Here is a 15,269-nt window from a genome sequence, read left to right on the forward strand (position 1 = left end):
CCAGAAGCCAGCTCCCTTGTTTGGCCAGGGGCTTTGCTTCTCTGTGCCTTGGCTTCCTTTGGTGCAGAATGGCGATCATAATCTAGAATTCAGTTTACAGGGTGGTGCGGAGGATTAACTGATTCCCTCTGATAAGCAGCCGAGCACAGGGCCAGCCTGGAATAAAAACCACAAAAATGTTACTGTTACTGCAATCTTGTCGTTGCTGTTGTTGTCTGTGGCTACTGGGCAAATGTGGGCTGAAAAAAAGCAACATTTCGCTCCATTGGTCTTTCGACCGCTATGATTCAAATCACGTTCCAGAAGAACAAGGGTGTGTCTGGGAGAGTTAAAAATTGGTCAGGATGACTGATTTATTGGGTATGGGTTTCCTTTTGGGGTGATGCAAATGTTCTGGAACCCGATAGCGCTGAGGGTTGCATAACATTGTGAATGTACTAAATGTCTATGAATTGTTCATGTTCAAATGGTTAATTCTATGTTATGGGTATTTTGCCACAATAAAAAAAAAATGTGACACTAAAAAAAAAAATTGCGGGTGTTTAGAAACTTTTATGAGTCTTGCCAGAGTGACATACTGGTTGAATTTGGTAATGAAAAAGGTTGACCTGTACAAAAACCCAAACGGGGCAAGAAACATCAGGTGGAGTCCGGCCTTTGTCACCAAACCTGGCCCAGCTTCAGTGGGGACCGACCCAGAGGGCCTCCTCGGAGGGTGGTGGGGAAAGGATGGGGTAGGTGGAGGGGCCCCAGAGGGGCATTTGGAGCGGGAGGCCAGAGAACGGGGCCTGCCTGCCTGTCCAGGCAAGACCCCCAGGGGGCGCTCGCCTCCACTCTTTGTGCCGGCCCAGAAAGTGGGTCAGTCTGTGTCTCTGGCCTCTCAGGGCTCACTAAATGAAGGTAGCACAGGGCTGGGCATTCGAACCCACAGCATCCAAGCCTCAGGTGGGTGCTATTATCATCCCCATTTTTCAGATTTGGATTAAGAGGAAGTGAGGATTCAGCGCGGAAGCTGGTTTTCTGCTGGCTTTTACCCGCCAGGCCTAATATCTCAAGAATCCATCCGCCCTCGGCATCCCCCTGTAAAGTCGCAGACCCCGCACCGCCCCTGGCCTGGCTGTGTACACCGTCTTCCAGCTCGGGGGTTCGCAAGCATTTCCCGCCCCATCTATCTACACGCAGCCCCTGGGGGAGGATTTGGAAACTCCTCTCCTAGCTGGTGTCCCGACCCCCCGAGCGGCCGTGTGTCCTCTCCGCTAGCTTCTGGAGTCCTCTCTGAGCGGTCGCTCCCCTGATTGCCAAACTCCGAGGGCCCCCACCGCCTGGAAGCCGAGGGCCAGCTCCCTCGCTCCCTGCTCAGCCCCAGCCAGACAACCGAGGATTCTCCCAGAGCCTGTGCGTGACCTGTCTGGCTTCCGCCTCTTTGCTGATTGAGCTCACCCTTCCTGAAACAGCGTTTTCCCTTCGCCGTTCGTCACAAGCACCCTGGCCCTTCAGGTCCCGCTTAAACTATTTCTTCTTCTTCTTCTTTTTTTCTTTAAAGATTTTATTTTTAGGTCCTCTCTACACCCAGCGTGGGGCTCGAACTCACAACCCGGAGATCAAGACTGAGCCAGCCAGGCGCCCCTATTCCTTCTCCTTGCAGACTTATTCGCACCTATCTCAGGCACTCGGGGCACTTTTGGGCTCCATGATGGTCCTCCCTGCAGCCTGACCTGGCGCAGACATTTGCTCATTCCCTCAGCAGGCTCTTATTGAGACTGTGATGCGGGGGACACGGCGGTGACAGAGACAGCCCTGGCCCGCTCTCCTGGGGCTCTGAGTCCAGAGTGGGCAGAGCTGCGAGATGGGGTGGGGTGGGGTGCAATCTAAGGGGACATCAGGGAGGGCTTCTTGGAGGGGATGGCAGAGTGGGACCTGAGGACTGGAAGAAGGTGAGCCCAGGAACTGTGCTCACGGATCTGACTCTGACCTCCTAGCCTCTTACTCATTCATTAACTCGACAATTCCCTGGAATCTTCCCCCGGGGGCCCAAGGCTGCTCTGTACCTGCTGGGGATAGAGCGGTGACTGACTTGGCCTTGGCCTTCTCTCACTCACATTCCAGTTGGATGACAACTTAATAATCACAGAACTAAGTATTCCAATAAGCAGAAAAAAAAAAATACAAATTTGCGAGCTGGGCTATGTGCTGAGAGCATAGCCGAGGGGCCTGCCTAGCATGGAGTGGGCGTCAGGAAGCGAAGGAGACTTTGTGCATTTATCACTTCGTTTTATTCATTTTGGACTTCCTAGAACTGGGCCCCGCCCACAGATGGGACTCAAGCGCGCGCGCGCACACACACGCACTGTCGGGTCCCCAGGAGTGGCAGCTCTCCGGGGCCTTTTGTAGTCACTGCCCCACCTGCTGGTCACATGGGGAGTGACATTTAGAAGTACTCCCAGTGGCCACTACCCTGGGGGGGGAAGGGAGGGAGCCCTGGGTAGGACACCTCCCACTGTGTCCCTCGGCTAGTCGCCCGCTAAGGACAGGTGTGAGCTGGTCCAGTGGCCCCGAGAGCCGGAACTGGAAATGATCCCCACTCTCAGCATCCCGCTCTGGGCTGGAGTCCACTCCCTCAGGGCCCGCCCCACGTCCATTAGAAGCTCCGAGTGCCGTCTATGTGTCTTTGATTAATAAAGCATGGGAAAGAGAAGTCATGATTATTTAATAAGGCAGCCTGTCCAGGAGTAAAAGTCTTTCAAAACATAGGGCCCAAGGGGAAAAACTAATGATAGGAGCTAGAGTCACGCAGGCAGCGTGGGGCGTTTGGGATCCAAACGATCTGGGGTTTTGAGACCCAACTCAGCCACTGCCAGGAAGTATGGTACAAGAGCCTTTCCCTGCCCGGGGCCCCCAGTTCTTTACTGTCAGATCTCCATACTTATGTCACGCCTATGCGCACCCTCCATGGCCTGCGTGCCACCCGAATGAGACAGGTCTAGAAAGTGGTTGGCACAACCCTCTGAAGTGGGTATTTTCATGATCTTCCTCCTATAGGGTCATTATTCATCTCCATTTTGCAGACTAGTAAACTGAGGCCCAGAGAAGTGAAATCACCGCCCCAAGGTCATCAAGGGGCGGGTGGCAGAGGTAGACCTTGAGGGTTAGGGAGTGCACAGACTCACGAATGAGTGCTCACATGGGGCTTGGAGCCCAGTTCTGTGGGTCACCAGAACTTGTCTTTCTCTCAACCACGAGCCTAGAATTTTCCACAGGGGTCCTGGCAGCTCAGAGGGCAACTCCCATCTTAGACCTGACCACTGTGACCCCAGACTCAGCCTACCCCTCCCACTGGCTTAGGCTCTGGCTCTGGCCTGCCTGAAGTCAGTTTTATTTATTTATTTATTTATTTTTAAAGATTCTATTTATTTATTTGACAGAGAGCGACACAGCGAGAGAGGAAACACAAGCAGGGGGAGTGGGAGAGGGAGAAGCAGGCTTCCAGCAGAGCAGGGAGCCCGATACAGGGCTCGATCCCGGGACCCTGAGATCATGACCTGAGCCGAAGGCAGACGCTTAACGGCTGAGCCACCCAGGCGCCCCTGAAGTCAGTTTTAAAAGTCTAATGGCGGGAAGCTGAGAGCCTGGACTGCTTGGGGTCAGCTCTGGTTCAAATTCCAGCCCTGCCACTTTTGAGGTTTGCCTCAATAACCTGGAGTAGCCTCTTCACTCTTCTGGGCCTCAGTTTCCTAGTCTGCATTCACAGCGTCCGGCCCAAATGGTTGCTTGCAGGCCTCACCCGCATGGAGCCTGAGAGGTGCGCCCGCGGCGTGGGAGCCTCCAATGAAGACTGAACAGCGCTTGCTGTACCCCAGGGCGAAAGCAAGTTTGTTTCTTTTTATTCCACTGGATTCGGTTTCTGCTTCCACCAGCCCAGCCGCTGTGGTCGCGCGTGAGCAGGTCACAAGTTAGACAGTGTCCGTTAACCGTTCATTCCCTGCACCCCTGAACGGGTGAGCGGATGGGATTTGCAGTTGGGGGCGGGGCTTCTTTATTTTGGGAGAAGCCCCCAAGGATTCTATGCCTTCCCTACAGAACCACTGGCCCCCAGGCCTTTCTTCTTCACATCCCCACTTGTGGCAGGGAAGTTAAGGGGCTTTCTGTGGTTTGCAAATGTTTTGGGTTGTTTCAAATCTCCCTGTCCCGTGCCCTCTCCGGGGAGTTCACTAAAGCTCTGTGAGCTCAGGTCCCCAGGGTGTGCAAGCCGCTTGACTGACATTGACTCATTCAGTGAATGTCACCCCTTCCCCAGAGCACCCGGAGAGTCCCCGACCCGGGTCTCACCCCCAGGGTCTGCCTTCTTGCTGTTCCTCTGGATGACGCCCCTCCCTCCCACTGTGTGAGTGCTCAGCCTTCAGGTCTCAGCTCAGTGGGCTGCTCTCGTGGCCCTGGACCGGCCAGTCCTCATGGCGCATTCATTCATGTGACGGACACGCTGGTCTCCGCGCTTCTGTGCTCTGCCCCCTCCCCTCCCCACCCCCGGGCCCCAAGGCTGATGGGCTGCACGGCCAGATCAGCATCCAGCTCAGAGGTCCCCTCTCGGCTGCCATGACCAGGACAAGGCTCCAGGGTGAGCCTGCAGGAAAGGCTCTCCCAGGGCCGGGCTGCAGGGCCCACGCAGAGAGCAGGCCCAGAAACAGAGACAAGAGGGGAGGAGCCACGTCAGGTAGTCACTGTATTTTATTGGAAAACATTGATATATATTTTTCTTCACAGCTTGAACTGAACACAATATTGCCCGGTTTAAAAAAAAAAAAAAGAAAGAAAAGAAAACCAAAACCAAAACCAAAACACTCCGAAAATGTCCACAGCCTCACGCCTACCTGCCCTTACCCTCAGCTCTTGGCTGGGTCTCCCACTACGCCCCGTCCCTCCCCTCCCCTCCCCTCCCCTCCCCCGGAGGCTGGGTGCCAGAGGGTGGATGAGGAGATTCTCAAAGCTGGGCAGGTCCCAGGAGAAGCCACTTGAACAACCTGGGTGGGGTGGGGGGTGGGGCAAGATGAAATGAACAGAAAAAGGAAAAGAAAAATCCAGACGACCGAACTGCCCACATTGACTTACTTGTCCCAGAGGCGAAAATCAGAAGCAAGGTCACGGATCATGCTCTCCGCCGGGGGAGTGGGGGGGCAGGCAGGCGGGCGAGGGGGGAGAGGGCACAGAGACAGCACAGGTGTTCAGGAGCCAACCGAGTCACCACGGAGAAGCGGGAGGGGCCGGCTGACCAGGGAGCAGAGCTGCCCTCGGCCACCAGTCCCCCGGGCAGCTAGCCCACAAGACTGTTTTATTGCAGGTGTGTTCTCTCGAGAGCATGGCGGGGCTCATCTTCCCTCTCCCACCCTTCAGCTAGCCCGGCATGGTTTTTGACAGGATCAGTTTTAAGGGGCATAAAGAAAAAAACCAAAGGATAACCTGTACATGACAAAGCAACATCCCCACATCCGCTCCAACGAGGGGACCTCGGTGCGGGCGGGCAGGTGCGTCACGGAGGAGCGGCTGGGACGTTAGCACCAGGTATTCACAGAACAGCTCGAGATCGCTTTAGAAACATGGGCACGTACAATTTGTAGAGTGACCAGCTGAGCAGCCCCCACCCAGCCCAACCTCAGGAAGTCAATCAGATGGTTTCAGAATAGCAGCCAGTGGGACCTGAGTGGTGTTCGCTCTATCCGTCCCCTTCTGTGAGTCGGCCCCCTCCAGTGGTAAAAAGAATGCCAGCTTCCAAGACTCCCTTGCCCCTCGACCCCATCCTGGACCATATCCAGTCAACACCACAACTCCTCAATTCCCCCCAGTCCTTCTGGAATGCCTCTCTTGGCACCCCTGCCCCAAAAGGTTGCTGGGATGTGCACACAGAATCACAGGGCTGGTTGCATGCAACAGCAAAAGGCATGCTCTTCTGCCTGGGCGAGGCCTCATCCCCTCCCTCGCAGGTCCTGGGACAGGGCTGGCAGCCACCCCAGCACCCAAAATAAGATGACACACGAAAGGAAACAAACCAAAACAGAGGAGAGCCACCCGGGCTGGAGGAGGAGGGCAGAGGCTCCCCTAAGGGGAAGGGGGCTTCATCTCATGAATGCATCAGGCCTTGGAAGATGTGAATGGAAGTGGGGAGGGCAAAAGGAAGAAATGAGGGGCATGGGAGGAGACTCAAGGAGGGAGAAAGAGCAATCATGCAGCTTGGGACAAATCTTTTGTTGCTTTATCAGATTCTCAGTCAATCAACTGGTGTTTGCTAGAACCGGGGAACGCAGGGGAGTGTTGAAGAGAGCGCGCGCGCGAGAAGAGAGAGATCACGAGAATGGGCATCACCAGCTGCCCAGGGGCCTTCACTTGGCAGTCATCATCTGTACAAACTCTGTGAAGCAAAACAGAGAAGGAGCAGGTCAGCCGGCGAGGGGCCGAGCCAGCCGCCCTCCCTGACACGAGGGACCTGGGGCTCGTTCCTGACGCCGCGACTCGCACTTGCAGCCGGGGACATGGGGCCCCGGCGACCGCTCACCTTCATAATTGACCTGGCCGTCTCCATCGATGTCGGCCTCTCTGATCATCTCATCCACCTCCTCGTCAGTCAGCTTCTCCCCCAGGTTCGTCATTACGTGACGCAGCTCAGCAGCGCTGATGTAGCCGTTGCCGTCCTGGGTGTGGGGACAGGGAAGGGCTCTGAGCGGGAGGCTCCGCTGGGGGCGGGGGTGGGCGGGAGCGGCAGCGGGCAGGGGAAGGGGGCCTCCTGAGGTCGCAGGGCAATGGCGCTGGCACTGGAACCCAGGCCTTGGGGAAGGTCCCCCCCGCCCAGCTCTGTCCCTCCGCCGGAGTCCCTGAGCCACTCTGGCAAGCGACTACCTACCTTGTCAAAGACACGGAACGCCTCTCGGATCTCCTCCTCGCTGTCTGTATCCTTCATCTTTCTGGCCATCATGGTCAGGAACTCCGGGAAGTCAATGGTCCCATTCCCTGGAAGGTGGGGAAGGGAGTCGGGAATGCTCTCGGCCTGGAGCCTGGGAGACCACCCCAGAGCCCTGGCAGAGGAGGTAACGGGCTTGGACGTCGCCCCGAGGACGGCTCCCGGTGGTCACGAGACGCGATCGAGAACAGGGCCCCCATACACCCGCTCCGTGGGGCTCACCATCTGCATCCACCTCATTGATCATGTCCTGCAGCTCTGCTTCGGTGGGGTTCTGTCCCAGGGATCTCATCACTGTCCCCAACTCCTTGGTGGTGATAGTTCCATCTCCATCCTTGTCAAAGAGGGAGAAGGCCTCCTTGAACTCTGGGGTAAGAGAGGGAAGGAATCAGAGGTCAAGGACCACAGGGAAAGCCCTCTGTAAGAGAAGGTAAAGGGAGTCCTGTCGGAAGGAGCCAGAACAAGACTTCCAGTCCAGGCCCCCCGCTTCGGTGCTCAGGGCAGACCCCTTCCTTCCTTCGGTCAACGTTTACTAAGCACCTACTCTGTGTCAGGGAAAGCTACCTGTGGGGCCAACCTGGCTCGGGGAGCACAGCGGGGAAACAGGCTGAGAGCAGTCCTCAGAGAATTCTACATTTCTTGCTGGTCCCTGGCTTAGACCTCTCCTCCAATGATGAAATGGACTAATGTCACGGGGTGGACAAGAGCCGAGAGAAATCTCCATCTGAGGTCTGCCAGCCAAGGTCACCCGGCTGGGACGGGAAGGGGAGGCTGCGAAAGCCTTCGGGGGTACTCCCAGCCCAGCTCCCCGAGCCGAAGCTGCCGGCTTCCGGAGGAGGAGCCGGGCGGCCGCGTGCGGTGGGGTGCGGGGGTGCGCAGCGGCAGAGCGCGGCTGGCGGACGGCGCGTGGGGTAGGTGGGGGGATGGAAGGAAAGGGGACGGCTGCCAAGCCGGGATGAAGAGCTAGTGGCGCCGAGTGGGAAGGCCACAGCTGGGGACGCATCGGGCGCGGGGAGAGAAGCACGTGGCTGTGGCCCTCCCACTGGGCCCATTTTGGCGCCTGATACTCCCTACCCCCAAACCCTCAGAGAACAGATGCCTGGCAGCCTATTCCCAGAGAGTGTGGGCTGGGGTGAGGTGGTGGACAGTTTGCTAATGGGGACAGGGTGGAGAGTGGAGTCTGTGTTTGTGTCACATGAGGGCAGAGTCGGGGTGTGGGTGGCAGGTGCAGCGGGAGACACGCACACAGCCGAGAAGCTGTGTCCCCGAGCCTCTGGGTCACAGGGAGAGGTGTCTCCTTGGGGATGCCGGGACCTCCCTGTGCTGAGGCCTAGTTGTTCTCGTGGAGGGCACGGAGTGGGTCATGGGGACACCCTGAGCTCATGATCACTGAACAACGAGGTGGCACTCCAGCTTTCCTTGGTGGGTCTCCGTGGCCACTGGGGGCCAGAGTTTAGAAACTGAAGGTGTGACTGTGCGCTGGGGGGTGGGGGAGGGGAGGAAAGGACAGAAGGCAAGTCCACTCCTGCCTCGTCCCGCTTCAGATGCGGGGCATTCAATACTTATCACGCAGCCTGTCGGACGTGACAGCAAAGCTGGGGTTGGGGCAGCTGCTGGGGCCCAGGGCCCACTCCGTGAATCCTTCCTCCTGTCTGCTTTGTGCTGCCCCTGACTATGGAGAGAAACCGAGAGCTGGTTTCTCTCCTCAGCAGCTCACGGTCTTGGGAGAGGGAGACTGAGAAGCCCACCGAATCACAGGACAGTTCCTGTAGCGGTGACCTTTCTGGGGTGGAGGGGCCAGGTGGCTACAAAAATGAATTACATGGGATTCCAGGATTTCTTCTGGCTTACTGGGGGATATACAGCCATTCCTTTATTCATTTATTTGGCCAACAAAAATTTACAGAGCACCTACTGTATTCCGGGCCCTGAAGGTACAGCAGGGACCAACAAAAACAAAGCCCCGAACTCAAGGAGCTCACATCTAGTGACAGGAGACACAGCAGGTGAAGACAGAAAAGACTTCCAGACAGTGAGAGAGGCTACGAAGGAAACACACAGAGTGACAGGACCAAGGGTCCAGGAAGGCCGTCTGTCGGGGCCGGGGAGTTAGGGAAGGCCTCTCCAAGGTGACATCCGAGCGGAGGCCCAGATGATGGGAAGGAGCTGCTCGTGCAAGGAGCTGGGGAAGAGTCATTTCTGGCAGAGGAAAGTGACTGCGAGCACGTGCAAAGGGGAGTGCAAAGCACAGGCGAGTGCAGAGGTGGGAGTGACAAGCCATCTCCTGGGTGGCTCCTAAAGTGGGACAGGAGCTCTGCAGCCCCACGGGGAGGCTCACGTTTGGAGCCCAACTGGCAGAAGCTGGGACAGAGAGCCGGGTTCACCCTGCAGCCACCGAGCAATGAAAGGCCCCCGATGACCCACGGCCAGGAGAGGAACAGAGTTTTGGCATCTGGTAAATGCCTGGCTCAGGACCCTGGGGGTTTGGTGTCACTGGGGTGCAGTGTGCTCTTATCCACGGTTCCCAACGTTCTAAGCACAAGGCCCAGCATTAACTGAGGTAGGGGCCACATGAGTTCATCTGTCAGATGCCACTTCTGGCCGGAGTAAGATTTGACTGGGGATGCAGAGGCCCTCCCAAGGCAGGAGGAGGAGGAGGGTAGGCAAGCTCACCTGCGATCTGCTCCTCAGTCAGCTGGTCAGCCTGGAAAAGCGAGAAGGAGAGAGTCAGTCACCAGGCTCGCCAGCCATGGTCCGCACGTCCTGCCTGCTCAGCCCAGCCCCCTCTGGTGAGGCCGGCTCCACAGGGCATCCCATGCACCTGGGCAAAGGGGGTGCATGCCAGGGTCAGGGTCTGCAGGACAGCCAGGTTCTGGGAGAAAGTCTGGTGATTCAGGAAGCTGGGGACTAAAGTGGACCAGAAACCCAGGCCTGCCTGCTACGGGCCCAATTAAGTTGCCCAGACCCAAGGGCTTCCAATCCTGACCCAGTGCTTGGGAGCCACAGTGGGTGGGGAGACATCCTGCCCCAGCCCCAGCCCAGCTGCGCCCGCACAGCACGGGTTCGTGTCTCCGTGTCGCTGCTGCCGCCGAGAGCCCCAGAGGCTGAGTGAAGGGAGCAGTTGCCCTAGAGGCCTAATCAAGCAGCTCTGGAAGGCTCCAAACTGAAGCAGGCCAGTCCTTGGGGAGGACGGAGGGAAGATGTCTGGGGCTCTTTGCTAGTTTCTGTGTCACCTATTTGGACGCAGCCGGCAAGAATTCTCCTAACTGGTAGCTCTGAATTGCCCCGGGTACTCGAAAGAACCCTGCTCAGGCCAGAGGCAGCCGCTCCGCCCCTCCCTGCCCACAGGGCAGGCGCAGGGCACCGTTCTGTTCTGTTTCTTTGGGGCAGGAAGGGCCAGTGTCGGGGAGGGGACCGCAGTGAGCGGCAGCAATGGCGGCAAAGGCTGGAGGACTGAAGTCAGCTTCCCCAGCTTCACTGCAGTTTTTAACCCCTTCCAGCCCTGGCCACTCTGGGGACTGGCCAGTTGGTGGCAGGCAGCCCTTGCTGCATGCGGGGTTTGGGGGTGGGGTGGGGGAGGGGAGAGGCACAGACGAGCTTTTTTGGCACTGGTGTCCTCCGGAGGAGCTGGGCGGGGGGAGTGGGAGTGGGGGGGGGGCAAGTCCCAACATTTAGCTCTAGGCCCCAAATGCAGGAATTTTCGTTGGTTTTGGCAAATGCTGCCAAGAGGGCACCACCCTGCCTGGTGCCCAGACAACCGTCCCCTCCTTTACTCCCTCTTACAATCAGGGGAAAGGGGCTGCACACCCACGGCAGGGCTCTAGCCTTGAGGCTGAGGGCGCCCTCAAAACTAGTGCAAACTGGGGTGCCTGGGTGGCTCAGTTGGTTAAGCGACTGCCTTCGGCTCAGGTCATGATCCTGGAGTCCCGGGATCGAGTCCCACATCGGGCTCCCTGCTCAGCGAGGAGCCTGCTTCTCCCTCTGACCCTCCTCCCTCTCATGCTCTCTGTCTCTCATTCTCTCTCTCGCAAATAAATAAAATCTTAAAAAAAAAAAAAAAAAAAAAACTAGTGCAAACTGTCTGCACAGCGGTTCCAGAGCTTCCACGGGAAGCTAGCAGTGACCCTCCCGCCCCCACCCCGTCCCAAATACTAAGAACCGGTCACGTAAGAACTGGTCTAAGATGTCCTTTACCTTTCTTCTTTTTTTTTTTTAATCTAAGGGAAAAGGAACTTGAGGCCAAGCCCCAAAAAGGCAGAAGGGGAGGGGAAATCGAAGTGATGATGACAGAGGAGAGAGGGCTAAGAGAGGAGGGAAGAAGGAAGGTAGAGAAGGAAAAACACCACACACGCACATTCTGGAAAAGGCCAAAGTCTAAAGGGAAGGTTAGGAGGCCAAATGGAGACGCTTCTGCATTGCCTTCAAACAAGACGTGGGGCTGCCGGGCTCTAAACGCCAAGCTGGCAGCTCCGGCCCACGAGCCCCCTGCTCTGGCCGCTTCCCTTGGCTCCCACGGGCCGAGAAGCCTGGTCGTGACACTCGAGGAAGCTGCTGGGGGAAAGCGAGAAGACAGGATGGGCTTCTGGTTACCAAGGCCAGGCAATGCCAGGGGAGAGGGAAAAGAACCGAGGGCAGAGGGACAGTGTGGGGAGGAGGGCTGCTATTTCATCTGCTGCTCAGCCTGGCCCAGAATGGAAGGAGCCAGCCCGATCGGGGCCCTTCCCACCCCCACCGCCCCACTCCGCAAGAAGCCCAACTGTTCCCCCCTTTGGGCAGCACCATCAGGGTCTGGGACAGGTGGCCCCGCAGGCCCAGGAGCGGCTCTGAAGGCCCGTGGCTGCCACTCCCGGCCGACAGGCACGGAGGAGGCATGCCACACGGCCACGCGGGGCTGCTGCAAACAGGCGTGGCTCTGCCTCCTCCTGGTTAGGGGACCCTCTCCTCCACCCCCTCCACTCCCACCCCCGCCGGGGTGGAGAAGCAAAGGTCCCAGCTCCGAGCTATAGCCCTCAAAGCATGGCCGCTTGCCCACAGAACTGATCACCCGGGAAACTGTCCTCGCCAGGGACCCCTTCCCGGGATTTCTTCCCTTTCCAAATCTGAAGATTTTCTGCTTTCACCAAAATTGTCTCCAAAATAACCCAGCTGGTCTCCTTCCTTACCCCTCATCTTCCTTCGGCTCCAGCAAGGGGCCGGACAAGAAAAAAAGCCCTGGGGTGGGGGAGGGAAGAGGGTATTATTTCTCTGCCCTGACCCAGCCCCCAGCCAACGCCAGAGAGCAGTGTTAGATGAGATCAGAAACCAAGGCCAGGGCCCCTCACCCGGGCCAAGGAGGAGCCACAGGGCTCAGGCCAAAGTCCAAGGCCGGTTACCAGGGACTTGTCCCACCCATACCTTGCTGATTACAAGTGGGAAGAGAAACTAGCTGCGGCCAAAGCTCAGGTCCTATGTGGGAGGTGGGGGGCCTCCTGGCACCGGCCAGTAAGTACTTGAGGGCCCCTTCAGCGAGGTCGCACTGGGGGAAAATGGGGTAGTGGCAACCGGAGCTACCAGCTCTGTGTCAGCAAGTATGAGATCTGATCCACAGCAGCGGCTGCTTGTTCTCCCCGGCCTTGCCAGGGGGGAGGGCTGCGCACGGTTCCGAAGCTGAGCCTGGGGGGGCTGTGAGTGTTGTGGGTGGCAGGGCGCAGGAAAGAACTAGTCTGCTGGGTTTCTCTCAAAGCTCCAGCTGTGCGAATTAACAGAGGCACCCAGTGAGGGGCCCCGAACGGAACAAGTGGCCCTCAGGCAGATGACGGGGTCCCTCTGGAGGTCCTCTCTGTTCAAGCTCTGCAGCCCCCCACCCCGAGGCCCCGGGAACAGGCGTCCGATTGTCACCGACGCCACACTGTACTGCACTGTCATTTGGCACAAGTGAGGAGATGCAGAACAGTGCACGGAGCTGGAGACCACAAGAAAACCAGCACTCCTGTTTGGAAAAAGCCGCTCTCTCGGTCTGAAAGGGGCAGCGAGGGGGTGAGATTCTAGGCTTAAAAGGCTGGCTCGTTTGATGCATCCCAAACTTTGGTCCCCCACCCCCATTTCATGCGGCTTCAGTGCGCAATAGGGGCCCAAACAACTCCGCCCACCTGCTCCCACTGCCGGGGTGCCTCCTGCCCAGCCCCATTCTTCCTGGGGAAGGGGGACCGTATGGCCACTCCCTTCGGCCTCTGCAGCCCACTCCCCATCTAGACTGAACAGTCTTTGTCCTGGTCTTTCCCTGGAGACTTCCAGGGAGCTGCCCACATCCACCTCCAAATCAAATCTAGGCCCACCCTGGCTGCCATTCATTTTCTCCTCCTTCCACCCCCCCCCCCCCAGGCCTCCTTCCACCTCACCTCCCACCACCCAAGCCAGGCTCCTCTCCTACCCCCGCCTTCTCAAGGACCCAACACAACACTCCGCCCCAGCCCCCTCCCATGAAAACCAGCCTCTCTAGTTCAACAGCCACTAGTAACCTCAGAACCTTTTCTGGCCGCCCCCCAAACCAACCACGAGGCCTCCTGCTCCCCCACCACTGCCAAGCACCAGTCTTGCCATTCCCTCTTAACCACCTCCCCGACCCCAATCCTTTTCAGTCCCTGCAGGCTCCCAGAACATCTTCTAACCTCCACTGCCACCCACCCCTGGCTCTTCCTCCCCTAAGCTTGCACCTCACCCTCCTCCTCCTTCCTCTGCAATGCTGGTCTTCCCAGAACACCCCCCCCCTCCCCTCCCGGGTCTGATCTGCAGAAGTCGCCCCCATCCCTGCCCCTCTCCCCACCCAGGTCCAGCTACACACGGCCCCCTCTCGGGAGCGCCCCGGCAGCCTGGCCTTCCTGTGATCTCCCTTCCCCGCATCCTTTTAGGATCCAAAGTGTTCATTAGGGCCCGAATACCCCCTTCCCGGCCAATGCTTCTTACCTCGCCCCCCAAGGGGTCCAAACACCCCACCTCAGAGACCCAACGCCCCACCCTGCGTCCAAAAGCCCTTTTTGGGGTCCAAACGCCCCCTCTGAGGGTCCAGATGCCCCCTCCTGGGTCCAGATGACCCCTCTGAGAGCTCGGGTGCCCATTTTGGGGTCTAAGCACCTCACCTGGTATTAAAAGTGACTTTTGAAGCCCCTAACCCTCTTTTGGGATCCAAACATCCCGCTCTGGGGTTCTAATGCCCCCGACAGGGGGGCCGAGAGCGGTCCAGGGGCGCTCGCCGGGGCCCCGACACCCCCTATGCTGGGTCCGCTTGCCCTCTCAGGAATCCTGCCCCGCCGTGCCCGCCTCAGAACCCCCAGCCTGGGCGGCCCCCAGCCTCACTCACCATGGCGAGGCCGGGGTGTCCGGAGCGCGGGGATCAAGGTTCCTCCGGCGGCGGCAGCAGCTGCAGCTCGAGCTCCGCCGCGCGTCCGCGCCTCCACACTCACTTCCCGCAGCGCGCGCCGCCGCCGCCGCCTCCCGCCCCAACGGTCCTTCAACGGCCGCCGCGCGCGCGCCCCGCCTCGCCCGGCCCCGCCCCGCCCTGCCCGCGTGCCGCCGCACTGCGGCTCCCGCGGATCCCTCCGCGCCCCACTCTGCACTGACGCGCCCGCGGATCTCTCGCGCCCGCCCCACACAGAGCCGGGCTTTGCTTCCGGCCGCGCGCGCGCGCGCACCCGCCGCGGGACTACTTTCCGTCGCCGCGCGCTCCGCCCCCCTGCGCCCTCTCTACTTGCCTCCCCGGCGGAGGGGCACCGGTCGGCGGCGCGTGACGCGTCCCTGTGTGAGCCGCGCCGCTATTGGGCCCAGGCCATGGCGGAAATGAGAGCGCGGTGCCGATTGGTCCGGCCTTCCCTGCAATGCGTCAAACTGGGGCGAGCCACTGCGTGGTGGTGGTGGGGAAGCTTGAAGTGTGTGCCTGCGGGGAGCCGTGAGGTGTAAGGAGGCGAAGGGAGAAGCTGGGTGGCTGTTAGAGACGCAAATACATCGTCTTGGCGGCCAGGGAGAGGTAAAGGGCTGGCGGAAGATGCAGAAGGACTATCTCGGCTCTCCCCTCTAACAGATGGAAGATGGTGCAATCCAAAATTCTGGGGTCTGGAAGCCCCGCCCCCATCTGGGCCCTAAGAGGTGGCGGGGTCTTCAAGGTTCTGCTCTTCCAGTAGAGGTTCCACCTGTGGGGGCAGGTGTCTGCGCCCTGAGACGCACTCCACAGGTGTGCGGGACCCCTACCCCCGCTTCACGCTTGATCAGCTCAGAGTCTATGAAATTGGGGCGGTCACAAGACAGCCTCTGGGAACAGGTCACTCATTCATTCATTCAATAAGCATTAATGGGG

The 15,269-nt window shown here is 58.8% G+C and overlaps 1 protein-coding gene across 1 annotated transcript; it reads right to left on the minus strand.

Moving 5' to 3' along the window:
- Positions 1 to 4,704: 4,704 nt before the first annotated feature.
- On the minus strand, positions 4,705 to 14,501 carry CALM3 (calmodulin 3). Its single transcript, XM_032388353.1, has 6 exons — positions 14,280 to 14,501; positions 9,617 to 9,647; positions 7,166 to 7,309; positions 6,887 to 6,993; positions 6,542 to 6,677; positions 4,705 to 6,397 (listed from the first exon to the last, which is right to left on the minus strand). Exons 1-6 carry the CDS (start codon positions 14,280 to 14,282, stop codon positions 6,369 to 6,371), a joined length of 450 nt encoding a protein of 149 aa, XP_032244244.1. The 5' UTR covers positions 14,283 to 14,501; the 3' UTR covers positions 4,705 to 6,368.
- Positions 14,502 to 15,269: the final 768 nt, after the last annotated feature.

The sequence above is a fragment of the Phoca vitulina genome, unplaced genomic scaffold (assembly GCF_004348235.1).
Source record: "Phoca vitulina isolate PV1807 unplaced genomic scaffold, GSC_HSeal_1.0 scaffold52, whole genome shotgun sequence".
Taxonomy (NCBI): Eukaryota; Metazoa; Chordata; class Mammalia; order Carnivora; family Phocidae; genus Phoca; species Phoca vitulina.